We start from the raw sequence: 26,772 nt of genomic DNA, 5'->3' as shown, positions 1-26,772 counted from the left end.
GATGGATGGATGGATGGATGGATGGATGGATGGATGGATGGATGGATGGATGGGTTTGACGAATAGAACTGTGAATTGAAAAACCAACGTAATGAAGTAGCTCAAATTTTAAAAAAGCACCAAAGTCAAAATTATTTTCTTAACCGTTTTTTGCAAATATTTGAATAATTTAGCAACTTTGAATATTACACTGTTTAAACTGAAGCTGCAGAGTATATCAAAATTAAATCGTATTGTGATTTGAAGATGCACAATATTAATACTGTCAAACAACAGCTTTGACTCAAATAAATGTTTATTTCCATGATCTGGATGGTAGTATTATTTTTGGGCGATCCAAAGCACTGCCCTAGATGCCCACATCTGTAGCAGAGATGCAAAACACATGGAATGTTATATCACTCGCCCTCGTGCAAGGCGGACGTTTTTTCCTCCTCCTCCTTCTCTCCTGTCCTCCTCCTGCCTTTTTTTTTTTTTCCTTCTCTCTCTCTGTCTGTGTATCGGAGCTCCTATTTTACACATCTCCAAAACTAAAACTACTGTCATGGATCTGGTCAGCTGGACTTTGAACAAAATCGATAAAATCTTTTCAACAAAGCGACAGGATCCTGGAGAGCCCGCATGCCCCGCTGAGACGCACGCGGCAGGATACGGCATGGATCCATGGAGAGTTTGGGAGCTGATATGTCTTTCCGTATTATCTCAGGAGGACACAAAGATGTTTATATAATTGAAACCATGATAGAAGGGTTTCTGCTTTTTGGAATCGGCAAATTCCTATGTTATCGGCTTTTAAAGAAGACGGCGGCAGCAGTTTTGGCCATGGGAAAACTGCCGAGTCTGTGTGAAGGTTTGGTTCATGCTTTGAGTACTTAAAATCGGCTGATTTACTAGCTAAACCGTAAGATAGAAGCGATTTGTGAGAATTGCAGGCCACCTGCGGCTTCAGGGACTCGCCAGCATGTTGGGGACGACCTCGGAGGGGGTTCATAAGCACGGACCAGTGGAATGCCCACAAATCTAGCCATTTTGGGATCGAAAGTACCAGCAGGACTCAAGGCTGACAATAAAAAACAGCCTGCCTGAAAAAAAAAAACAATTGTGGCTTATCTGAATCCAACACCCCTGGTTGGCCTTGAAGCAGGCCGGCTTATCAAATTTCTCCTGACATGTGTAAACTAAGGAAAAGTTCCATCTATCGCAAACCTCACCCGGTCCCCCCACCCCCTGCCCCGAGAACTTCTGTAAAAGTTTATCAGAGCTGTGCCGGCTGATACCAACATTTTAACAAGACTATGGACTATCTGGAAGTGCTTCATGGACAAATCGCACCGTCTTGCTGTCAAATGCACATGTAATGTGTTAATAAACGTGCTTGCTGGTAGAGTTTTTTTGATGTCATAAAATCGGACAAGGTGTGGAGAGATCTTTTTTTGTAATACCACTATCCTCTCCTCATGGCCTTTTCCCCCTTCTATCTAAAAAGTATTCTGAAAAAGGATAAGGGGCCGCGCTCTCATGGAGCAACAGCAACGTGCACTCCGCCCATCTTTCGGACGACTGTACGAACATAATCTCATTGTATTTTGGTGATAAAGCTTATTCTGATTCAGTGTTGCAAAATGTAATAAAATAACTATAATTTTGTGGCCCTTGTTCTAAAAAAAAAACCTGTAGCTGTCAATTATGTTGTTGAATATTACACAATAACCCCAACAGTGCAAACTTACATAACAAGTCTGCGATTCAGGAACCAGTATTTACGGTGGTGTCGGTCATATCCAACAGGTAGCTGACGAAGACACGGTTTTGTCTTTTGCACTTCAGGGATGCAGTCTGCCACACCGGGTACCTTGTGCGCCACACACACCTCACACTGCCACTCGTCCTCTGGCACTTCCTGCAATGGAGGCTTCACACACTCCAAATGGTAAACAGCTGAACATGTCTCACAGCACAGCAGGTCACCGAGACGATGACACACCCTGCAGTGGTCATCGTAGGCAACTACTCCTTCTGACATAAGCTCCTCTCGGGCGATATTTGTTGCCAAGAATTGGTCCACCAAAAACTGCAGAACTTTAATTTTGTTCTTTAATGGTTCATACGGGTAATCCTCATTCTCCAGGAATGGCAGAATATGCCGGTATTCTGAGTCACTCTCACAGTATGCACGCACCACCTCCGGCCAGGTCATACCATCCACAAAATACAAAGAGGAATTAACGGAGTCCTTCACGTCAGCGGGTCCAAATGTGGTGTTGGAAGTGTCCTCCTCTCTGAGAATAGCTTTGAGCAAGGAGATGTGCGTCTCTGCCAGCAGTGTGCACTGTTCTTGGCTGGCTAGGGCTGCACAGAAATCCTCAAAACGAAACGGGGAGAGACGCAAGACAGTGCCAAAGTTGCGTAGAACCTCGTAGATGGCAGAAACATTGAGGAGCTGAGAAGCAGGAACCAGGAGATCCTCAGATGACTTGGGAAGCTCCAAAGGAGGAATGTCCTTGGCCTCAAGAATAGGAGAGCGTGGTCGCAGAGCTTGACTCCGTTTCCGGCCTGTAATGAGTAAAAAGAGATGAGACGGTTTCAATTTCTGCATATGAAATATTATTAAATGTATAACACCCTAGTATTCCCTCTGAACAATATGTATGTGTACATTGATTGCACTTAGTAAATTACCCATTTCTGGACACAGTCATGACCAATAGATAAATATACTTGTTTATTTTATAAATCTAGTTTTACATTATAGTGTTTTTAATGTCTTTCTATAGAACAATTTGGTGCAAACTTTGTGTTTTATTTTCATTGCGAGACTGCAAGCCCCCCTCACTCTGTTAACTTGAGAGAAAATAAGTCCTATATACACAACAATGTCCACAATCGTGTCAACGTAACAACTTCAGGCGCCTAATTAGTTTGCAATCATAATGTCCTGTGATTTAACAGAGATGCATAAACAGGACAATAATAATAACAAGTGTAGTAGAACAACTATATACTCCACAAATAAATAAATAAAAATTTCAATGATCCAAAAAGTGATAACAGGTTTTGCATCACACAGGAGTGATGTGTGAGAAAATATCAGGAAATAAAACATTTTGTAGATTTACATTTCATTAAGTATGTTTCCATCCTTTTCATCACTTCAAGTAGCTGCCATACTACTTAAAACCCACTCCATTAAAAAACAAGTAATAATGTGCTAAATTGTGTGTACTGCCACTTTGTTAACATGAATATTCATAAAACTGCAAGCTACATATTTAATTTCAACACCTGATAAACATATTGCGGTTACTATGGTAACGGCGCACCAGGTAAGGAAGTTGATGTTTGCAACAAGTCACAGAAATTGAGTTCTCTCTTCAAAAACGTGTTAAGCAAAATTGTGAAACAAAAACGTGTGTTTAGGGGAGTCCAGCAAGTCCAACATTTAGTTAAATAAAGTGAAAAAAAAAAACCAGTTCACAATTGAAATGATGTATTTTGATGGCGACACCAGAACTGCACTAATCTGTGCAAAAGTTGAAAAGTTTAATAAATTCAACCAAGCAGCAAAAAACAACGAATACATCCAGTCTCTGTGTGCTTTTGCAAACAAATAAAGACAACGCTGGAGTTAAAAAAGACTCAAACTAAAAATAAAAAGCACGTGCAAATTCCCACTTTCTAAATGATAAAAGTGCTGATCCGACAAAAAGTTAAAAACATAGCAGCCGGTGGACGCGTGGAGCTGATCCGCAGCGGCCAGGAGCACACGGTAAACAAACAAAGGCCCGTTTCTGACTGCAAGCTCCATTTTGAACAATGCGGCTTGCTTTTTGTAGTGAGCTAAAAATAAAAACTGCACTTTAAGTAACGCGAACGTGCTTTGCCAAACTGCGTGCACTTGTAGGCGAACGTACCTGGGGTGCTCTCGAGCGTGCTGTGGCTCCTAAAGCTACTCTCCGTGCAGTAGCTGGCATCCTCATCATCCGGTAGGTCCTCCAGATAGTCAGAGTCGTTTCCCAAGGCCTCCTCATCTTCCACACCCGACGACGGGTTGTCGTTCAGTTCGTCCTCGTCGGATCTGTAACTTAAATTTTCGTCCTCCTCGTCGCTGTTGTCGTCGTACACCACCTTGGTTTGAGGCCGCCTCACTCCGCCTCTGCTGCCGCGGCCGCCTCTCGAGCCCCTGCCTCTGCTCCGTGATGTCGCCGCAGCCGCCGCGGTGGAGCCTCCAACTTTCTTACGGCCGCGAGACGAATTAAAGTTCTCTCGCCCGACGTCCGTATCCACCTCCAGGGTGCCAACGCTGCAAGCCCCGCCGCCTCCTCCCCGCCCCCTTCCTCTGCCTCTTCCCCGTCCACGCATCCCTCTAATCCTGCCGCCTTGAGAGCCCCGGACTGGCCCGGGTGAACCTTCCCGCATCTCGGTTGCTTGTTTGGGCGGCCTTCCTCTCCTCCCTCTCATTGTAGGAGAGAGGCTCTCGTGTTCCGCTTCAATCTCGGCGCTCGAACGAGTCACGCACACGGGAGAAAAACGGGGAGGTAAAGGTCTGGAGACGGTTCCCGACCCGAGTCCCGGTTTCAGTTTGAAGGTGGAAAGCTCAAACTGAATGGCCGGTGTCCCGCTCTGGGTCGCCTGCAGACGCCATTTTTCATCTCGACTCTCCCTCTGTTGAAAACACAGCAGGCCTCAAAGCTGTTTCAAGTTAGACTCGAGCAGCAACAGTCAAACCGGAAACTGCTCTGTTTAGATTTCAAAATAAATGTAGCGGAAATTATTTTTACAAGAAGAATACAACACATTTAGTACACAATAGGTTATACTCTATAAATGTGTCAAGTAAATTAACTTTGCCATATAAGTAAAACAAGCCATGAATGAAGCTTTAAACGAATTGATTTCAACAAGTTTTTTTTTCGTAGCACTTCCGAAAATTATTACAATCGCTAACTTGATGTTAGCAGGCCTAAGTTAATGTGAGGTCACGTGACTCTTGTATTATAGACGCAATAGCCGTAGTTCATAATTTTGGTTATCCTTGCGAGCGCCAAGTGTGTTTAACTAGCGTTTTGCTGATTTTGGTTGATGGACTTGATCACAGGCGTCAGGATTACTGTAGTAAAGTACTGTGTAGTCAACTTAAGTTCATCGTACGTTTTCGCCTGTGTCGCTAATGTTGTCACCAGCAAAGCGCAGATAATGCGTCCGACATTAAGCTCCGGACTTCAAGAAGTTGTAAAACTTTATGCTGCCACTCACATTCATTGTCAACATGAACATAAGAATAACTTCTAAGGAGGAAATTGCGCGTCTTTGTTTAAACCTGTTTAGCTTTTTTATGTAATTAAATCTTTATTTGATCGTACATCTTATCTTTTCATCATTATTATTTATGTTATCAAATGATTAATATAAATAAATAAAAAATTGTGGTATTCAGTATTCCTTATATGTTAACAATCGATGACGTATATCATGAGTTGTCGTGGCCGAGTGGTTAAGGCGATGGACTAGAAATCCATTGGGGTCTCCCCGCGCAGGTTCGAATCCTGCCGACAACGCACTCTTTTTTTCCCCAATCACAATGTGTGCGATTTGTACAGGGTGGTTCTTTTTGAGGTATTTTATGGGTGGTGAGGGGGTAATTGGGTATTCTGGGGTGATCTCAAGGCTCTTTGTACATGGTATCCTGCTTTCTGCTACAACCTGGATAGAATGGGTGACCTAATACAGTATACAGAAAAACAGTCAGGTCCAGTAGAAGGCAGTGTTGGAAGTACCTCAAAGTGATACATCAGTGAAAGTACAAGTATCTTACCATAAAATTACTTTGGTAAAAGTTAAAGTCTCCTTTAAATGTATTACTTGAGTAAAAGCCTTAAAAGTATCCAACATTTAATGTACTTATCAAAGGTAAATTTATCGTATAAAATGTACTTAAAGTAAAAGTATTAAGTAAAAGTGAATGGTTAGAATTTCCAAAACAACATTTATTGGGTGTAATATCCAATGACAAAAACTTGGATAATTTGAACTGAACAATGAAAGATTGCTCTTTAAAAAGTTTGACTCTAATTAAGTATTTTCATTCAACCTTTACTAACCTTTATTCACAAAGCTGTTAGAAAGCCCACACTGTTGTGTTTACAGAAGCTTACTGAGCTATAGGTTCTGTTTGGTTATGGCTTGTTTCTTTCTGAATATAATAGTTCATATGCTCTTGAATGCACTGTGGCTGTTCCAACGCTAATGAATGCACCGCTCTGCAGAGCTCAGTTGGAGGTTGTTTTTTTCTCTCTCTCAACAGGGATGGAGCCTTGTTGTTCAAGCTTGTTTGAGCTTTACCGCTGTGTGTAAATACCAGAAGAAACACAGCAAATAAATCACCTTAAACTGGATTTCTGTTTCTGTGTTCTTTAATGGGAAGACTAGTGACCCGACAACTTCACCTTGCTCTAAGTAGTTAATGCCCCGGAGAACACCAAACCTCTCCTTTTTAGCAGCTACCGTCATTTTCACACCTATCATAAATTTATAGTGGCTCCACAAAGACCTATTATAACGAGTGATATCTGCATATGCATATGCATCTAGCTTGTTCACAGCGGGAGCTGCTGTGCCACAGTTTACACACAAGTGGCGTGAAGTCACAGACTGGGAGAACAAACTGGCATTGCCCAGTTAGATGTGTTCTAATTTTATATTGTAGGAATGAGTAACTAAGATGGTTAAGGGAAATGTATCAGAGTAAAAGTCCACATTTTATTGAGGAAATGTTATGGAGTAAAAGTGAAATTTGCTATAAATGTAAATAACAAAGTAAAGATACGTCAAAATTCTACTTAAGTATAGTAACAAAGTATTTCTACTTTGTTACATTACAACACTGGTAAAAGGTTAAAGACAAAAACAACTGGACTTCTATGCTGTAGCTGAAGACGTTTCGCTTCTCACTCAGGGTGCACCGATAAGTCAGCTGGCTAATTTAACGGCTCCGATTTCCTTAATTTGGGGAAATCAGAGATTGGCCGATACATGAGAAACTGATTTTTTGTAGTTTTAACAACAATTGTCTAAACTTCATTTATATTTCAGAGCACTACCTTATTGCAAGTTAAAACAAGTTTGTATTGTTTCTAGGAGATTGTTCAAGGGTATGTTTTTCAATAAAATAAGATTTAAATTTTGAAGGTACATTGTGACTTTATAACACCTGACAGTGTCACTTATAAAACAAAATCGGTATCGGCAGGTCAGACTTTTTAGTAATCGGTGATCAGCCAGAAAACTGCAATCTGTGCACCCTTACTTCTCATTCAAGGAGCTTTCACAAGTCAAAGAACAGGGAATGTGGGGTTCAAGTTATAAAGCTGATGTGTTCTGTAAACTTGATTCACATGCAGATTGCCCTCTCACAGTCACAGAGGCTCATTAGGATCTTTGTTAGTCTGGTTCACAGATGGGCCACTCTGGACACATGAACGAGGGGAAGTCTGAGATTGATCATCATTATGTTCCCATACAATGGCAAAATTAGTTCTCTGCATAACCCATCACAATTGAGATACATTAATGAAGGTCTTGGAGTCTAAATGACTGGGTATCAGGCCTAAAGTTATTGCATTATAGGTTTATGAAAGCTGAAATCTGAGACCTCGACCTCTGTTTAAATGTTTTTTGTTTTTTAACATACCGTAAATGACTTCCTTCACCCCCTCTCAAACCATTGGTCTTCTCGGTCGAAAATGTGAACATTTTGGTCCTCAAGACACTTATCATTGAAGTGTATGTGAACTGCTGAGTCTTGTCCTGAAGAGCCGGCTCTTCTGTGTTGAGCATGCGTCAGTGAAGATGCATGGTTTCTCCAATATAGTTCTGGACATTCCTTGCTGCACTGAACTGCATACAACACACTGGCCATGGCAAGCCGCAGACTGACAAAGTTTTCTGGATGGGAGGTGAAACGTTTCTGTTTAAGAAACAGGATTTAACCTTTTTTGTTGTCTACATAAGAAGGTGACAATCAGACACAGAGGCCTCCGCCAGTAATGGTTTCTCTTCACAAGATGGCTTCCTTCACTCCTCCCTCAAACGTTCCTCTGTGCACATCTTCATCCCTGAAGGTTACCACTGGCCTGCAGATGAGTGTAGACCAGAGTCCTGGCCTGATGATGTTGCTCAGGCCATGCTTTTTGCCAGTGGCCATTTCTTATTTTTTAAATCCGACCCGAGGATCTCACTTAACTATGTTAGATTTTTCTACCTGGATTATTGAGCATACATCAGGATATTTTGAAAGTTGGTTTTATTCACACTTGGGAGTCTCCTCCTTGTGCATGTAATGAAAAATAACTTTGGATTGAAGATGGTTTTGACCATACCAGGGGTCTGCAACATGTGGCTCTTTGGTCCCTCAGCAGCGGCTCTTTCAAGCTTTGACCAAAACTGACATCAAACTGAATTTTATTGATTGTTATAACAAAAGGCTAGTTTTAGCAGTTTTGCCTGTAATTTATTTTGCAAATATATGAATACTAGAAACATTACAAGGAGTAAAACATACTCACTTTCATGTTATTCTTTATTTCTTCAAAGGATACAATTTTTCTACAAATAAAAAAAAATCACATTAGAATGCATAGTTTGTTTTTAGAAACTGGGCAAAAACTATTATTTTTTCCTTCTTTACAAGAATCTCGTAGTTTATTTTGTCTTAGAACGTAAAAATATCAATGAATATTAAAAATTGTTAAATATTTTTAGTTTTACAAAATCCCCCCTACTGCCCCAGAAAAGCGCCCTCCCACAAACTTAAAGTGGTCCGTGTGCCACCAGTTGAGAATCCCAGTTGTAGCAGGTATTGTGGCCCCGGGCACGTTTAATTTAAACAAAGGGGCAGAAATGACTATTTTCATCATAAAGGTTGCAGAGCCCTGGACCATACCCTTAGGTTGCATTCTTTTTTTTTTAATTATTATTATTATTCAATACAAACAGTACCAGAAGATGGATTTATTTTATTTTTACACAGACTAATACATGTTGTAGTTTGTCAATTTTTGTTTGTGTCTAATTTTTCATTTAGGACCGATCTGCATTCATTTTAAAGCATGTTGTGAGCAAAGAAAAAAGCTGCACTTTTTTGTTGAAGCACACCCCTCAGCACATTGAAAACATTTTTATAATCTGGCATTCTGCAGCAGCTTTCCATAAAAATTACACAACATGTGGAATGGTATGTTTTATAGTTATATTCAACATATCAGGGTTTTATGGGGCAAACAATAAAAACCATGACTAAAACAGATTTACAAATATTCTGGTGTATGACACACAAAAGAAACAAAAATACTGTTTTTTAAGGTTTCAAATTTCACTTATATAAAAAAAAAAGTTTAGCATAATGTTGTATGAGGTGACATTAGTCTGTATTTAAGCCATGATAGTGGATTAATCATGCAAAGGATATTTAACACTTTAAACAAATTAATATGAAGAATTTCTAAACATTTGCAATGTCTAATTTAAATCTTTTTTTAATTTATTTTCCATGTACAGTAAAACATTCATCACAGGAAGCAATTCGTGCCAAAGTGCACTTTGGGTCAATATACAGCCTATAAACCACTTCCTTTGAAATGCTGAAAAGAGGAATCAAAATAATTCTGAACTCCTATTTTAATATAGCTCAATGACTTCAATGGAGTACTGTCCCATGTCTTCCTTCGTCTTCATCTTGTCAAGCTCTTGGAGGCTGCCCTCAATCTGTCCAAGCTCTAAAAACAGCCTCACCTGGACACAAAAGGACTCCATATTTAAAAACATGTTACCTGTACACTTACAGTAATGTTCATCGTGTTACATGCCTCCAGTTACTAGAAAAGAGTAGTATTTATTTGTTACCTGAGACTTAACAAAACCCTGAAGGTTCTGCAGTAAGCCTTTGGCCTGTGGAGTCATCACGAGCACAGTAAAATGAGCATCCAGCAGCAGGCAAACCCAGTCCATGACCTACACAAACAGAGTTTAGATCTTTACAAGAAGGAAAATCAGATTTGCTGCGTCCTCTGATTTGAGTTTACACATACCGTATTTTCTGCTTTATAAGTCACACTTCTTTGCATAATTTGCATGCCCTGCGACTTATTTATGGATTTTTCCCCATATATAAACCAATTTTTGGCTGAGATATGACCATTCATCCTGACGGAAAAAAAAAATTGAGCAGTACCACTTTCAGGCACTTGAGTAGCATTAAGGCATGCCATTGTATCATGTAATAGGTAAACATGGTTATAATGACAAATTCAAAAAAGTTCAAGACAAAAACAACTGGACTTTATTTATTATACTTTATACTTCGTTGTTCTTTTTTCTTGAACTTTTTTCATTTTACCATGTCCCGGATGACTGAGAATCTTCACCCGTTTTTAATGATACAATCGGCTTGCCAGTCTCCCCACCTTGGTTCTGCTTGGACCCATCGTCAAACCAGCTGCGCCGCCCTGGTGAAATGCTGCTAATTTGACCATTAAAGTGCATTTATTAAGCAAACGTCAGACTGACACACACCTTTGCTATAATTTCGAGCAAACAAATAATTGTTTAGGTGCTTTTCTTGTGAAATTTTGAAGAAACGAGCCACGTTCCTTCTTTTTTCCTCCCGGGAGCACAGAGGCAGCAAAACTATTTTTGAAATTCAGCTGATTTGACCATTAAAGTGCATTTATTAAATAAACGTTAGACTGAGACACACATTTACTATAATTTCGAGCAAATAATTGTTTTGGGGGGTTTATCTTGTTAAATTTGCACAGTGACTCGTCGCGTGCGCATGTTTACTTCCGCGTATCGGCTTTTAAAATACAGCTGACGTGACAAAGTGCATTTATTAAGCAACCGTCAGGCTGAGACACACATTTACTATAATTTCAAGCAAACAGTTGTTTTTAAGTGTTAATCTTTTAAAATCTTGTTGTCTTCCCGTGCACGCTCCCGTGGCCGCCATTTGGCAGCCCATCGATTTTTGGCACAACACCGGCCCACATTTCCAGGTTTGGCCCACATGTCTGGGTTGTCAGCTGTGATGCATAACAAACGCGACGTGTCAGCGGTGACACATAATAGATGCGACTTATAGGGCGAAGCGACATGTACGGCAGAAAATACGGTAATTATTTATAAACGAAACTGTATGTCCACTCAAGCATGACCATTTAATTTATGGATTCACAAAGTCACATGAAGCAAACCTGATCCAGTCTTGGTGATCGGAAGCCATGCTTTTGTGGGAAAGCATCCTGGGAATATCGTAGGTAAAGAAACTGCAGGTACTCGAGGAAAAGCTGTTCAGATAAAGAAAACAACAAAAACAGCTGTTATGGAAGCCACATTTATCACCTGGTTTAATGTAAAGGCAGAAATCCGAGCAGCCGTGACTCACAATGACATGTTGAGAGGAAAGATCCTTTAGGTGCGGGAGGAGAAAAGTATCGCTGTATGCAGTCTGCAGGACCTCGTTTCTGTAACGCTTACGTTAAGATCTCGTCTCAAACCATCACACACCAGTTTGACCACAATGTGCAGCAAAAACAAACATGTCAATAAGAAGGATACATTAAAGCAGCTTTATGGACTCCAAAGGGACAAACTGGTTCTGGTGGCTTTTTAGCATTTTTGGTGTCTTTTCCTCTCGTCTGTTGGCCACTGGTGGAGTCAGCCGTATCTTTTTCACAGGAAGTTGGACTAAAGCCGTTCTGCAAGCCAGCCTGGCTTCGCTCCGTTGAGATTATAGTTTCCATGAAAGAGACACTTTCAGGCTCTAGATCCAACTTCTCTGCATCGACATCTGGTAAACTGTAAAAAAAAAAAAAAAAAAAAAAAAAAAAAAACAGAAAAAAGAAAATGTTATACTATTGAACAAAGTTAAGTCAGGTCATCTGGACGGTTTCTTTTTTTTGTTGAGATGTTTTGTCCTTCATTCAAAGGACTTCATCAGTTTGAGGGGCAACAACAAACTCAGTCCCACAAGCAGCAAACCCACATAGTGGACTAACCAGTTTTATGGTGGTAAGATGGCTTCTGGGGCCCGCCCTCTCCCCCGTCGACTCCTCTCTCCTCATTGGCTGCCTGAGAGGAGTTGACAGGGGAGAGGGCAGGCCCCAGAAACCACCTTATCACCAGCAAACTGCTTGATCCACTATGTGGGCTTGCTGCTTGTGAGACTGAGTTTGTTGTTGCCCCTCAGACTGATGAAGTCCTTTGGATGAAGGACGAAACATCTCAACAAACAAACAAGTAAACAAAAAGAAACTGTCCAGATGATCTGACTGAACTTTATTTGATTTTTCTTTTACCTGGATTATTGAGCATGAACTTTGACGTTATACTATTTATTTCATTAATCCCAGCTCTAGTTCTGGCTACTAATGAAACAGGGTTTCATTTAGTTTAATACGAATACAGTAGCCCCTCGCTACTTCGCGGTTCGTTTATCGCGGACTCGCTCTATCGCGGTTTTTCAAAGTAAGACTGAACATGACACAACTGGTTGATTGATGGATGAGCCACACGATCGGCATGGAATTTTTATTTAAAATAAAATTATCTTAATTTATTTAGCACCTGCTGCACCTGTGTGCAGCTCACACTGCAGGATAAACTTCCTCCTGCAGCTGATCAGCTGTTCTCCATGCAGAGCGGAGAAGTGGGTGTGGCCGAGAGTACCTGGTTAAATAAACGTTAATAAAAATAATAATTATAATAAAGGATCCCCCACAATAAACGAGGGACAACTGTAAACAATTTTACCTATGATGAGTAGAAATTTAAATAAGTGCAACTACTTCTTTGTGATTGGAACAAAAAGACAAAATGGTGCAAGGAATCTGATGAAAGAAATTAAGTTGGTTTTTTTTAACCTGATAAAAGCCTTGAGGCAGGTGCAGGTGATAGCCTCTGGGATGTCAGGGAAGAACTGTAAGCAGAGCTGACACAGAAAATAATCCTTCTTCTCAAGGGCCAGAGGCAAAAGATCAGGACAAACGCTGTTGGATGTGAAGAGACATACGTTACATTTAACACAATTAACCTGCTCTTCTGTTATTGAGTAATATCTTTACAAGAATAAATGATGACCCAACGTTTTCCCACATCGACCAATACGTTTTTTCTTTATCAAAGAATAAATCTTGAGTCACCCTCCTGATTACTGACCTGTGACAAAGGCACTGAGTGTGCACAAGCAGTGCTAAGGTGTTGGAGCAATAAAACCCCGGGTCAGCCAGGCTCCGAGACACAAGAATGGACGCCATCTGTCCCAAAAACGGCTGCAGGTCCTGCCTGGACAGGAGCCCTTCTACCTCTTTATGGACCTCCTCTGCTGGTGTTGTCTGCAGGAGTCAAAAAACATTTTCTGCTTTCGGAAAAATACGGTAAACTTTTTTTTCCCTCACCTTTGTAAGGTGGCAGAATGCAAATGCTGTTATTGGAGATTTTTACCTTGATCAGTTCTAGTACTTGGCCAGTTGTTAAAACAGGAATCGACTGGGTTCTACGTTGCGTCCTCTGTATTGAAAAAGAGACAATTATAAGAGTTTAAATGTTTTACTCAGAAGCAGAACCAAGTCATTTCAAAAGCTATTTCTAAACGAGAGACTCGAAAAGGTTAAATTAACTTAAAAAAATTACATACCGTATTTTTGCCGTATAAGTCGCACCTTTTTGCATAACTTTGCAAGTCCTGCGACTTATACACAGAAGCAACTAATATTTTTCCCCATATTTTTAACCCAATTTTTGGCTGAGATTTGACGATTTCATTCATTCTGACATGGAAAATATTGAACACTACAATTTTCAGCCACTAGAGGGCCTTCGAGTAATATGGCAAGCCAAGTGCCTCATTAATAGGTAAAAGTGGCTATTAATGAACCACTTGGCTTGCCATACCAAGCGACCTTCGTCTCGCTCTGGAACTCCTGGAGCAAACGTCAAATCAGTTGCATTTCAACACGACGCCCAGGTGAAATGCAGCTGATTTGACCATTAAAGTGCATTTATTAAGGAAAAGTTCAATTGAGACACACCTTTACTATAATATCAAGCAAACAAATAATTGTTTTTAGGTGTTTATCTTGTTAAATTTCAAAGAAATGCAGAGAGTTCTACCTCTGCACGTTCCAGCAGCCGCAAATCGATTTTTGAAATGCAGCTGATTTGACCAATATAGTGCATTTATTAAGGAAAAGTTTGACTGAGACACAGCTTTACTATAATTTTGAGTAAACAAATAATTGTTTTTGTGTTAATCTTGTTAAATTCTTGTTAAAGTCCTCCCGTGCACGCTCTTGTGGCTGCCATTTGGCATACTATCGATTTTTGGCACAACACTGGCCCACGTTTCCGGGTGGTCAGCGGTGACGTATAATAGATGTGACTTATACAGAGAAGCAACATATTTATGTTTTTTTCCCACTTTATTAGACGTTTTTGGACTGATGCAACTTATACAGTGGTGCGACGTTTACAGCGACAATTACAGTATTGCTTTCACCATCTACCTCTTAATTTCATATAAATGTGTATATTTGGCAAATTTTACACTACAAACTCAGAACTGGAAATCACAATTTTCTATAAAAAAAAAAAAAAAAGTGGTACAAGTTGTCACAATAAATTTGGCTTTTCGATTTTCTGTCCGTCTACATTACAACTGCAGATTCGATGGGACGATAAATCTAAGAAACCAATTACCGGTAAAATAATCCAACTTACACTCTTCTTGGTCTCCACCGTTTTAGGAGGTAGAACATTTTCTCCATGCAGGATGTTATTCCAAGATGGCACCAAAACTGAAAGCTTTGAATCTGTAGTTCAAAACAGAATGCAAAGAGTGAACACAAACGATTTCCATGCTGACAAATATTAATATACTATTACAGAATGAACTGGTTGTGCTACAGAATTTTACTCAGACAACAGAAGTATCGGTGCATCATCTGTTTTATAAAGCTGCAATAAGTTATTACAGCCACCTTCGTTCACCTTACCTTCAGTCTTGACCTGCTTTAGCTTTCCCAGAGCAGAAGCCAGGGAAGATTGTGGACATGCAAATGGGATGACGGAGAGCGTTTTTCCATGTGGAATAAAAAACTTGTTTGAAAAACTCCAAAGCTACACAAGAAGAGAGAAAAATAATGACCACAAATTAAAAAGGTGTAAGCAATGAATCCAAGACTGTCGTAGACTACAACTACTTTGTTACTGGGGTTTGTAAACTGCTATATAGTTATGAGGAGAGGTAGTGGGCCTCCTCACAGTGGAGAGCAGACGTGATGCTCTACCAAAGTCATACAGTCCTCCATCAGCACGCAGCAGCTGGGAGGACAGGGAACCTTGGCCTCTTCATAACTAAATCCAATCAGTGATGAATATTCCTGTCAGTGTTACGATCAGTAACACGGCTAAAAATGACCAACTTTACTGCTGCGCCACCATTTCATAAAACAGAAACATAAAATCATAGGAGTCAAATACAAATAAAACTTCTCTTGATTATAACAACTAATTTCTACCTGTCCGTAGAGTTTTCCTGCCATTTCTTTCCCAGCTTGAAGTGTTTGAAAATTTGTATTCCAGATGCAGAGATAATCTGAAAAAAAAAAAAAAAAAAAGAGATAATTAAGAACTGAGGTCAGGACACGAGTCAAATTAATCCTTAGACTTCTACAAGCTCCTCTACTTGAAGGCTAAAATGGTGTTAGCTTGGCAAACAGTTTGAATAAAGACAATTCCATTATAACCAAAAAAAAATGCAAACATAATCCAAAACTATTGTTTTAATAGCATGAATTTATCAATAAAAACTGAGGTAAAAAAGAAAACCATGAACTAAGAGTCTTATTTGGAGCATATTTACCGTTAATGAATCAGGTGTAACAGCTTGTTGGGGACTGCCTAGTATAAGGCAACCACCTATTATTATCCACCTGACAAGGGTTTCTTAACTTTATATCTTACTCTTCTTTTCAAATTTAATGTGGCCCAAACCACAATGTGTACCCCCACAAATGTTATATCAAAACGACCAGCTCAGCACCGTGATGTGCGCTATTAATTTTATTGGCGTTTCGAGTTACCATGGCAACGTATTTTGCAAACAAAGACACTATTTTATTAGTCATTTTTCACAGACCGGTTGCAAATCGAATATCTAAGCTTAGCTAAAAAGGAAAAAATACTATAAATCAGCCATTTGTTGAGATATTAAGCTGAAATTTGGTGTGGTAGTAGCTGAGAGCAATGCCCCATAAATAATTAATTAAAAAAAATTCAAGATGGCCACCAAAGCTCAATTTAAATGGATTTAACTCAGCTATTTTTACACACAGAGCTGACATTTGATGTGGTTATAGTTGAGAACCTTCCCCATCACATACTGAATTCAAATAAAAAATCCAAGATGGCCACCATAGCCTAAAAAAAAATCGACTTTAACTCATTGATATTTTGCGATTTTATGCTGAAATTTGGTAGCTGAGAGCGAACCCCAACACATAATACGGTTAAAATCAAAACTCTGAAATGGCCGCCTCGTGGCAGTCCCTGTCAAAGTTTCTCCAGGAACTTTCTAGTTAGGAACTGCAAACTCGTTAGCAAAACAGCATGAGTTTAAAAAGGCAAACTTTTATGTGATATGATCAATTTTCTTGCATTTACCTTTACCGGGTCCAGCAGAGGGGTGTGGAACGCCCACCACAGCTACATGGGCATCATCCAGGATGATGGCTGAAGCTGCTTCCAGCAGCTCCTCACCCACAGGAATACTCAGCAGCAGACTACGTGGGAGCTGAGGCAGCTTGGCCTCTTCTTCAGCTCCTGGACCCCGAACAGAGATCAAACTCTGGTACACATGACCATTAGGGTCTACACGCCATGAAACCAGAAAAAAAGAGAAAAGGTTACAGTCACTAAAGCGGCTTAGCTTATTCATTACATAGACAGGCTGGATTTATCTGCTTCTAAGCTTCTGCTGTCATACAAAAACAATAAAGAGAGTTTTGGGAAGATTTTTAAGGCTTACAGAGACAGAGCAGGCTGATGTATTTATTCTTGTAGGAGGCAGAGAAGCTGAGCGGGGAGAGGCCTGGCTCTTCTCTTTCCAGCCGGTACTTCTGTACAGAGTTGGGGTTCAGTCTGTGCAGGTAGAAGAAATGTTCTCCTTTCTGCGAATACAGTCAAACAGGCTTTTAAAACTATATACAAATAAACCTAAACCAGTTACAGTGTCTGATGTTATAATACTCAAGACTGAACAGTGAACAAATAAATAAGAGTTAAATTATTATTTTTATATATGAACATTTCTGTTCAGTGCCCTGAGATGACTTCTGTTGTGACTTGGCACTAAATAAATAAACTGAATTGAACAGTGCAACAAAATACAGGATATGTATGTTCATTTTCATACTATTAAGTTCTTGATGCTAATATTTTTACCAGTTCAGTTGTGAAAATCAGCAGCTGTTGTGTTTCAGCCACAATGCTTGTGCTCCACCTACAAAAAAAAAAGAAAAGAAAAATACATAAGACAACCAGAAAAGGAGTTTTCAAATCTGCACTTCAACTCTGAATTTATCTGGAAGTGACTCAAAAGGAGACGTGTGTGAACATAAACCACGAGAATGAAGTGTTAAATCTCTTATGTCTTTATACATCCATATCTTTCAATTGTGGGCAAAAAAAAATAAAAAAACATAAATAAAGTTACTCATTGTATCGTGGTACACACCTGATAGCCTCATCCTGAGCCAGGACCTCCTCTATGGGCTGCTGGGGAGCAGAAAGCAGCGAGTCCATCAGTCTCACAGCTCCTCTCTGAAACAAAACCACAGGTTCTCCTCCTTGTGCACAGAGAACCATCGAGACATCTGCCGACACCTGTTTTTGTTTTTTTATAAAAAGGACAGATGAGGTAGAAGTTAGATCACATCTAGTCTGTTAACAGCAGTTGTGGGCATGGACAGCACTGTTTTGGGTTGGTTAGTACACTATGAAGAATTTTAACAGCAAGGGACATGCTAAAATCAAAAGAACAATTAGTTTGAGTCATATAAGATTATAAAACACAAATGCTTTGTGATAAGAGTATCTGAAATGTAACAGAGTAGAAAATTCATTTTCAAAATGAGTGCGATGCACTTTACAATAAAAAAAATGCTTTTTTTCAAGCTTTCTGTAATTATGGAATTATTCCCCAATAAACTAGATTATTCAATTCATTCATAAATAAATAGTTTTATTGTACTGTATTCAAACTTACTGTTGCTTTGAAGGCCTTGTCTAGTACGACGTCATTTTCATTCCAAATTCTTATCACCTGAAAAGCAAAGAGAACGTTTGGTCAATCCAAATTCATGCCGACAACTTTGAACTTCATATTGCAGAATAGAATAGAATAGAATAGAAACAGCCTTTATTGTCCCACGGATGGGAAATTTGAGTGTAACAGCAGCAACAGATAAAAAGATTCACGCAAAAAGTTTCTAAAAATGTTAAAATAACAATATATAAAGAAATATGTTGCAATGCAATCCGTCCAGAAGAAGGATTAAATCATAATCTGTTACTATGATAGCTAGAGGTTGCTTATCTTTGATGTAAGCTTTGGTGCAGTGTGGTTAGAAATGTTTTCCGAAAATAAATAAATCCCAAATTACAAACAACAAAGTCCATGCTCAATAATCCAGGTATACAATCCAACATTTTTCAGTCAGGTCATCTGGACAGTTTCTTTTTTTTTGTGCTGAAACGTTTTGCCTTCGATCCGGAAGGCTTCATCACTCAAGGAAACACACAACAAAACTGATTCTTCCTCAAACAGCTTATTCCAAAGTGGAGCAAACCAGTTTGGTTTGTGTTAAGATGGTCTCTTTGGTACGCCCCCTCCTCCATTGCCGGCCCTCTTCCAGCACAAAAAAAGAAACTGTCCAGATGACCTGACCCAAATTACAAAGTTTCCAAATTGGATTAAAGCTCATTTTATTGGATGCAGATTAAAAAAGGCAAATAAAATAATACCAACTAGTTCAATTATAGTTGAGAAATAATATGGCAATTTTATCCATCCATCTTTTTCCGCTTATCCGGGGTCAGGTTGCGGTGGTAGCAGCTTAAGTAGGGAGGCCCAGACTTCCCTCTCCCCAGCCACTTGGTCCAGCTCCTCAGGGGGAATCCAAAGGTGTTCTCAGGCTAGCCGAGAAACATAGTCCCTCCAGCGTGTCCTGGGTCTTCCTCTGGGTGGGACGTGTCTGGAACATCTCACCAGGGAGGCGTCCAGGAGACATCCTAACCAGATGCTCGAACCACCTCAACTGGCTCCTCTCGACATGGAGAAGCAGCGGCTCTACTCTGAGTCTCTCCCGGATGATCGACCTTCTCACCCTCTCTCTAAGGGAGAGCCCAGACACCCTGCGGAGAAAACTCATTTCGGCCGCTTGTATCTGTGATCTTGTTCTTTCGGTCACAACCCAAAGCTCATGACCATAGATGAAGGTAGGAACCTAGATCGACCGGTAAATTGAGAGCTTCGCCTTTTGACTCAGACCTCTCTTCACCACGACAGACCGGTACAGCGCCCGCTTCACTGCAGACACCACACCTATCCACCTATCGATCTCCCGCTCCATTTTTCCCTAATTCGTGAACAAGACCCCAAGATACTTGCACTCCTCCACTTGGGGGAGGACCTCCTCCCCGATCTGGAGAGGGCACTCTATGAATCGATTTCTCCTATGACTCGATCAGATCATCCTGATTCCAGAGACTCAAAAATCCGCTTTCAGGTCAACAGAGATTCATGAACGGTGCTCAGAATGTAAAAAACGAGTTTACAACAAATTCCTACTTGTAAAGAATCCTGTAATCTGATGTGTAAATTTGGATTGCTGGAATCTGAGCCAAATGTGTGAACTCCCCTGTCCCAGTGATCAGGGACTGTAACATATCTAGTTTAGTGCTGCACCAACTGGTTTTATTAAAAGTGCTGCACCAACTGGTTTTATTAAAATGGCCCATCTGTAAACGTTGGCATGTTGATACAAAGTGGACAATGTTTCATGAACTCAAAGCGTCCTGTCAACAGTGAACAGTGAATAAAGTTACCTTGTTGTCCGAGACTGCGACATACTCCTTGGTTTTAGTGTTGTAGACAGCTGGACAGGTGAGTGTTTGTCCCTGTCTCATCGTCCAGCTGCCCAGGGGCTTCTGGTCTGACACCTGAACACAAGACATACGAGTAAATAACTTTGCATTGGAGTATATCTGAAAGTTGACGTTTTGCAAATGCTACACACAGAAAAGCAACATATTTTATTAGCTGAGTTTCAGTTCAGCGACAACACTGCTTAGTCCTAATCCGTGCATGTGTGTGCAGCTTGCTCATTTTTGTTCTCAAGGCTAAATATGTCATAAACATGCAATGAATTCAGTTCACTTATATAACTTTTTGGTTTCATAAACGAGCACTATGTCTGTTTAATCAAAATGTTTTGGACAAGGCACTGTTGTTGTTTGACGTGTTAGATGCTAACACGAGTTCACAACGATTAGCTTGCCGGGGCCACACAGGTTTCTGTAACCCGAAGCCTAAATGTTACCTTGTACAGAGTCACAGATCTGGTTGAGTCGGTGACGATGACATGGTCGCTGTCTCGCTCTTCTTCGATTCCCCGTATACCTGAACATAACCGATTTTGAGCCGGAGCAAGTCCGCACAACGTGTAGCCCTCACACAGCGTAGCCATGCTGAACTAGAAGAACGTGAATCTCGAAGAATCTCGCGAGAGGCGTTCAGGATTAACGTATAAATTCCGCAAGGGGGCGGTGTTGAGATTAACTGGTAGAGTAATGATGCTGTGGACTCTGGTTCGAGTCCCGATCAGTTTGGAGGGAATGTGTCGAATTTAAATAAATAAATGCAAAATAATTAAATGTATCATTTAATTATTCAATATTATGCATTTATTTATTTAATTTTGTCACATTCCACCCTCCATAGATCAGAGCTTTGGCCCCCTTTATATTTCCACCGCTGTCAAACCTGACTGTTGTAGGACGATACTGGTTTTCTCGCTGCTGTAACACTAAACATTTTGCTTCATTTTAAGTTATATTCTGCTCCGTTCTCCACTTGTGTCTTCCAGTTTCACCATCTTCAAGTTCAAGTTCAAGAATCTTTATTATCCCCAAGGGGCAGTTTGTTTCACAGTCAGTAGGCACACAAAAACATCCACACAAGACATTGAGACATTAAAATAACAGTACAGAAATCATCCTTGTTCATTGAGAATCCTGATCGCTACAGGGATGAATGAGTTTTTCAGTCTGTTTATCCTACGTCTGGGCAGCAGATACTTGCATCCAAATGGAAGCAACTTGAACTCACCATGGAGTGGATGAACAGGATCTGCCAGAATCAGCCTGGCCTTGTGTAGGTCAGTGAGGTTCTGTAGGGCTATGTCAGCAGTTTTGCTGCACATCCTGACAATCCCCAAGAGTTTGTTCCTGTTTTGCACGTCAAAAGTCAAAATCAACAGATGAAGGTGACATTAATAGACTCAATAAAACATTCTCATTAAAGTAGAGTCAACATTAAACCCACAGAGCTTCCAATAAAAACATCCTCTGGTGGGCCTTCTTACAAAGTGAGTTCACATGGGGGGGGGGGGGGGGTCAAAGGTCAGTTTGTCATCAAGAACAGTTCTCAGATATTTATATTGCTGCACCACCTCGACAGCCTGACTGTTAATGACCACAGGAGCTGCAGCTGAAGTCTTTTCTAAAATCAATGACCATCTCATTTGTCTTAGAAAGACACTATTCTGTTTCATAAAAGCAACACAGCAAATATCTGCTTAAAAACTGTATATTTTCTATCATAGCTGGTACCAGTGCATTAAATATGTATTCCCTCAGTAAATATATTAAACATATGTAAACAAACAAATAATGGTTGGTAATGACAGCTAAATTTATGTTGTTATATATATATATATATATATATATATATATATATATATATTAAAAAAAACAATAGTCCTTTTGTTTCATAGAAGACCTTTATTTCATTCTACTGTGGTCTCATCAGAAAAAGATTCTGCAACTACTTCAGCACTGTTCAATTTCTGATGGAAGGGAATTTGGACGAAGGACGTAGTCAGGTCCACTGGGTTCTATAAAAACACAAGAACACAGCAAGTTGGTATATTTGACTGTTCTTCTAAAAGCTAAACAATGCAAATGTCCAAAGACGAATCAATTAATTGATCAGAATAAGCTTTATTATCATTGCACCGAGATACAGTGAGATTATGTTTGTACAGTCATCTGAAAGACGGGTGGAGTGCACGTTGCTGCTGCTATAAATTAGCGATCAATGTGGGTTTCTGGTCTTTAAACATCAGAAACCTCTTCAAAACCTATTTTTATTAGTGTGCATGAAATTCTCCCCATTTTGATCCTGTTTCTCTTTATTATTGTTGTTGTTGTTGTTATTATTTCACCTTATGTGTCTTTTCACCAACAAAGACAACGGTTTATTTTCAAGACCAGGACATTTCGGATATTGAAATATAAATAAAAAGTTTGCAATTTAGTTTTTCAGCCTACTAGCTCCGCATATTTGGTTTATTTTAAGTTTGTTTTGAAGGAAACACATTTTTAAAAGCCAGATTTATTTGCTATTTAGGAATGAGAATGCTGGTCAATGAGATTCTAACGTGTAAATATCACACAGTGGGAAAAAAATTATTGTTTGAGTAAACTTTTTCTGCTTTTTTTCTAATTAGTAAAATAAAAAACGCGACAAATAAAATATTAATATAAATGAAATTGTTGATTAACAGAGTACTAATATTAAGATTCAACAATTAGAGATTAAATACACATTTTTTCCATCCTTTACAATTTCATTTTGAGTCCAAGTTTAGAGGAACGACAAAACAAAACTGCAATAAAATGTATATTACCCTCAAAGCATTCTGGGATTTTCAGTTTCCCATCCATGCACTGTGTTGACAGAGCATAACCACATTTCCTGTCTTTGTCCATGCAGTACACCGAGACAACTTCTTTGTGTAGGACAGTATTGGGTTGTAAGTCTCCAATCCACATTTTTTGTTCTTTATATAATATCCTTCCTCTCTCTATGTTAACCATGCAAGGAGCTATAAAAAAAAAGCACAAACAAAAAGAAGACCAAGTAAATAGTGTCTGAGAAAATGTACCGTGTTTAAACAAACTCATGGTGATGGTGCACAAGAAATGAAGACAACACAATCAACTAGACGAAACAAGAAAGAAATACTTATGAAGAAAAGTATTAGAAATGGAATGTAAACAAAAGCAACTCAAGCTCAATGACAACATCAGGTAGGAATTTATTCTTAATCTGGTTCTGCATTCAGAAAAGACAAACATTGGTAAAACAAGCAATGTTATTTATCTTACACAACTAGTATCAGGTCCCACCTTTGCAGGATGGCATGTCAGACCACCTCCCATTTTCCAGGCAAACAATCTCCGTATTCCCCTCGAGCACGTAGTCACCTAGGCAGCCATATTTGACTCTTTCCATGTAGTCAAACTCTCTCCTCTCACTGTTCGACATGTAGCCTCTTTCAATGTTCTCTGGAGGACAGCACGTCACCACTGCAGAAGAACAATTTGGCTCATTCTCGTCAGACGTTCTTTGTATTTTCTCCACATTTCTTTGACCACGGTGCAGGAAGTTAAAAGTGGATTTACGACTTAATCAAAGGATTATTGCACCTTTATAGTCAAGTTCACATATGATATTTTTTGAGGTGTGGCTTTATAATTATATAATTTTTATTGTGCGGTGCAATGTATATAAAGTTGTTTACATTGTCTATGTTGATCTATCTTAGTGTTCTGAGGATTTTTTAATTATTTTTATCTTCAAATTCGTTCATAATTCGCAAGACTTTTATCTGCAATGTATTGTTAAAACCAGGAACATCCTGTCTCAGAGTTACAGACAAAAAAACATCTATGTATTAGATACCTTTAGGCTAGGATATTTGGGAAAAACATCTTTGACAATCCTCCTCCAGACTGACTAAAACTGAAGATTTGAGGTAATTCAATATTTTGTGAACTGCATAATATTTTATACAATTCCCTTTTAAAGGAAAAACACAGTTCAGCCTGACTCTCAGATTCAACAAGGACTCGACTGTGTGAGTTTAGTAGATTTAATCGGCGTTGTTTTCAGCATTTTTTTTGGTAACACAAATGAAATGACGCCATTAAAATAAGTTAAACCTAACATGATCAAATTTGAATAGAGCGGCAACAGCTTTATTACACTCATCTAAACTGAGTACAAAAATGAACTGAGTTGAATCTGTGCGTCAATATAAATCTCTTTTTTACCTCGACATTCAGGCGTCTCAGTCCAGGTGCCCATAGCGGTGCACTCTGCGGTTGCCTTTCCAAAAAGTGCATACGGAGGCAGACAAGTGTATGTTGCTTTGAGGCCGTACTCAGTTGTTCTTCCTCTGACCCTCCTCTCATAAATGACCATTCCAAACTGTGGGATTGGAGCGAGACCACAGGACACGGCTAAAAAAACGACAAAACATGACAAGTAAAACATATTTTAATACACTTGACCCGTGCTTTTGTCTGTATTTTGTCATCATTCTTCAGAATTGAAAGTTTGTACCTTTATATGGCTTGCTCAGTTTTAAAGCTAATTTGTTCATGCTTGATTTTAGTTTCATAAGTTAAGTTAATATGACAATAATTAAGACAAAGAAAAATTTACATTGCGTGTCTTGAAAGAAAATATAACAATACAATAACATTATGATAGCATTTAATTATATTGTTTTTCCTGTGTGTGTGTGTGTGTGTGTGTGTGTGCGTTTTTGTTTTGGGTTACCTTGTACGGACTAATTTAAAAAAAATAATGCATTGTGGTCCAACTGCTCTAATTTGGGGACCAAAGCCAGGTCCCCATAAAGATAAGTCTTGTTGGTGGGTTAGGGGTTTAGGTTTAGGACTAAGGTGTGAATTGCGAATGGGTTAGGTTTAGGCATGTATTAGTAATAGGTAGGTTTAAAGGGTCAGGGTTAGGCTATAGAAAATGAATGGAAGTCAATGCAAAGTCCCCATAAAGTGTGTTTACAAGAATGTGCCTGCGTGCGTGTGTGCATGTGTGCATGTGTGTACTGGCCTGACTGTTCCAATAATATCTCACAAACCACTGAACAAGTTTTAAAGAAACTTGCAAAGTAATCAATAAATGTACAACCACAACTGCCTCACCATTGGAATTAACCTGAATCAATTTGGCTGCAACACCCGACTGACCTCAAGAAACACAAAAATTACTTCAACTCGGGTTACTTAACTGATATTTAGCTAAAATTTGGTGCAGTAGTAGCTGGTAGTGATCCCCAACACTTGTAACAGATTGATCAAACTCTTATTTTAAAAATTTGTCGTTAGTTACACTCAACTCTGTAGGTTTGTTAGCAAAATATCTGATGAAGTACTCGACAAATGTCAATGAAACTTTCCAGAAAAAGTCATTGTGTCAAAGTTCTGCTCTGTCAGCTCCCTGCAGCCACATTTGATCACCGATCAGCAGCACCTGAGGATCATCGTCTTGATGAACAAGAGGAACATAAAAGGCTGCAGAGGACATCCAGTCAGCGCTGGAGCATTAACTGCCAATGGTAGTTGTGTTCTAGCCTTTTTATCGTGAAGTTTAACTTAATATTATTGACACAAAGTTTGTTTTCTCAGTCATCCAGGTATATAACAACAAAAAAGGTTGAATCATGTCATCTGGACTTCGTTTTTTTGTTAAAAATAAACGTTTCGCCCCTCATCCAAGAGGCTTCGTCAGTCTGAGGCCTAGCCATCTGGTATTACCCAGAAGCCACCCTGACTCTTGTGTTTCAAGCCTGCCTCAGATACCCCTGAAGTCTGGCCTTTTCACTAATGGTTTCAAAAACACAAAGTTTGTTTTCTCAGTCATTCAGGTATATAACAACAAAAAAGGTTGAATCATTCTGGGTAATACAGCTGAACGTCTGCTGTCCTAACAGCACCTTTGCGTATCTTTAGTTATCTCCAAACTCTTAATCTGTGTTCTTTATTTAAATCAGGTCTCTTGTAAGTGAGTCCTCATGGCTCAATGAGACTAACCTGTATAAATAAAGGAGGAATGGAATCTGTAAACACTCTGCTTCTGTCAATCATCCTACCCCCTTCCCCCTTACTTGACTGTTCCGAGCCGACTCCTCCGCTGAATTCACTATCTGACCCGACCCCACATGTGAAACCTCCAGGCAACTCCTCCAGCTGTTCATTGCTGCTGCCTGTGGGCTCGTGCCTGGTTAGCACATCACTCACCTCCACCACTCTTTTAGGAGGCGAAGATTTTTTTTAAGGGTAGAGGTAGAAATGCTACTTGAAGAGGCAGATCGTATGTGATATTAAGACGTAAGTGGCTGTTGTGTTTAAAATGAGTGTTTATGTATATATTTTCAGTTTACATATCCAATATAAGTTTAATTTGTTCAAGGCAGTCATATTTGTTCATACATTTATTATTAATAAACCTGTGAGTTTCTGGATCCTGCTCTAGCAGGGTCTGACTCAAATTAAGCATTGTATGTATGTATGTATGTACTGCGTATGTATGTATGTATGTATGTATGTATGTATGTATGTATGTATGTA

At 39.5% G+C, this 26,772-nt stretch overlaps 3 protein-coding genes and 1 non-coding gene across 4 annotated transcripts in view; 1 reads left to right on the top strand and 3 right to left on the bottom strand.

The window, feature by feature from the left end:
* Positions 1–4,505, bottom strand: part of LOC119422392 (nucleosome-remodeling factor subunit BPTF) — a 59,101-nt gene extending 54,596 nt beyond the window's left edge. The window contains exons 1-2 of the mRNA XM_037689757.1: positions 3,912–4,505; positions 1,731–2,553 (exon numbers count right to left, since the gene is read on the bottom strand). Coding sequence (XP_037545685.1) covers positions 1,731–2,553; positions 3,912–4,458 — 1,370 coding nt within the window. The 5' untranslated portion in view covers positions 4,459–4,505. The remainder of the gene's footprint in view (positions 1–1,730; positions 2,554–3,911) is intronic.
* A 968-nt stretch (positions 4,506–5,473) lies between these two features.
* Positions 5,474–5,555, top strand: trnas-aga. The gene has a single exon. It is a non-coding gene; the product is annotated as a tRNA-Ser (tRNA).
* A 3,938-nt stretch (positions 5,556–9,493) lies between these two features.
* On the bottom strand, positions 9,494–20,805 carry nol11 (nucleolar protein 11). Its single transcript, XM_037689760.1, has 18 exons — positions 20,652–20,805; positions 20,158–20,271; positions 18,317–18,373; positions 17,786–17,934; positions 17,494–17,551; positions 17,078–17,219; positions 16,714–16,920; positions 15,570–15,646; positions 15,045–15,168; positions 14,770–14,861; positions 13,495–13,560; positions 13,210–13,385; positions 12,915–13,040; positions 11,611–11,850; positions 11,438–11,516; positions 11,247–11,339; positions 9,898–10,005; positions 9,494–9,786 (listed from the first exon to the last, which is right to left on the bottom strand). The coding sequence occupies exons 1-18, from the start codon at positions 20,796–20,798 to the stop codon at positions 9,673–9,675; spliced, it is 2,169 nt and encodes a 722-aa protein (XP_037545688.1). The 5' UTR covers positions 20,799–20,805; the 3' UTR covers positions 9,494–9,672.
* Positions 20,806–22,131: 1,326 nt separating this feature from the next.
* Positions 22,132–26,772, bottom strand: part of LOC119422402 (beta-2-glycoprotein 1) — a 7,373-nt gene continuing 2,732 nt past the window's right edge. The window contains exons 5-8 of the mRNA XM_037689770.1: positions 24,451–24,639; positions 23,524–23,703; positions 23,022–23,219; positions 22,132–22,226 (exon numbers count right to left, since the gene is read on the bottom strand). Coding sequence (XP_037545698.1) covers positions 22,162–22,226; positions 23,022–23,219; positions 23,524–23,703; positions 24,451–24,639 — 632 coding nt within the window. The 3' untranslated portion in view covers positions 22,132–22,161. The remainder of the gene's footprint in view (positions 22,227–23,021; positions 23,220–23,523; positions 23,704–24,450; positions 24,640–26,772) is intronic.

Source organism: Nematolebias whitei, chromosome 16 (genome assembly GCF_014905685.2).
Source record: "Nematolebias whitei isolate Nwh7 chromosome 16, NemWhi1, whole genome shotgun sequence".
NCBI lineage: Eukaryota > Metazoa > Chordata > Actinopteri > Cyprinodontiformes > Rivulidae > Nematolebias > Nematolebias whitei.
The sequence above is the reverse complement of the archived record's forward strand: the minus strand, read 5'-3'. Positions and strand labels throughout refer to the sequence as shown.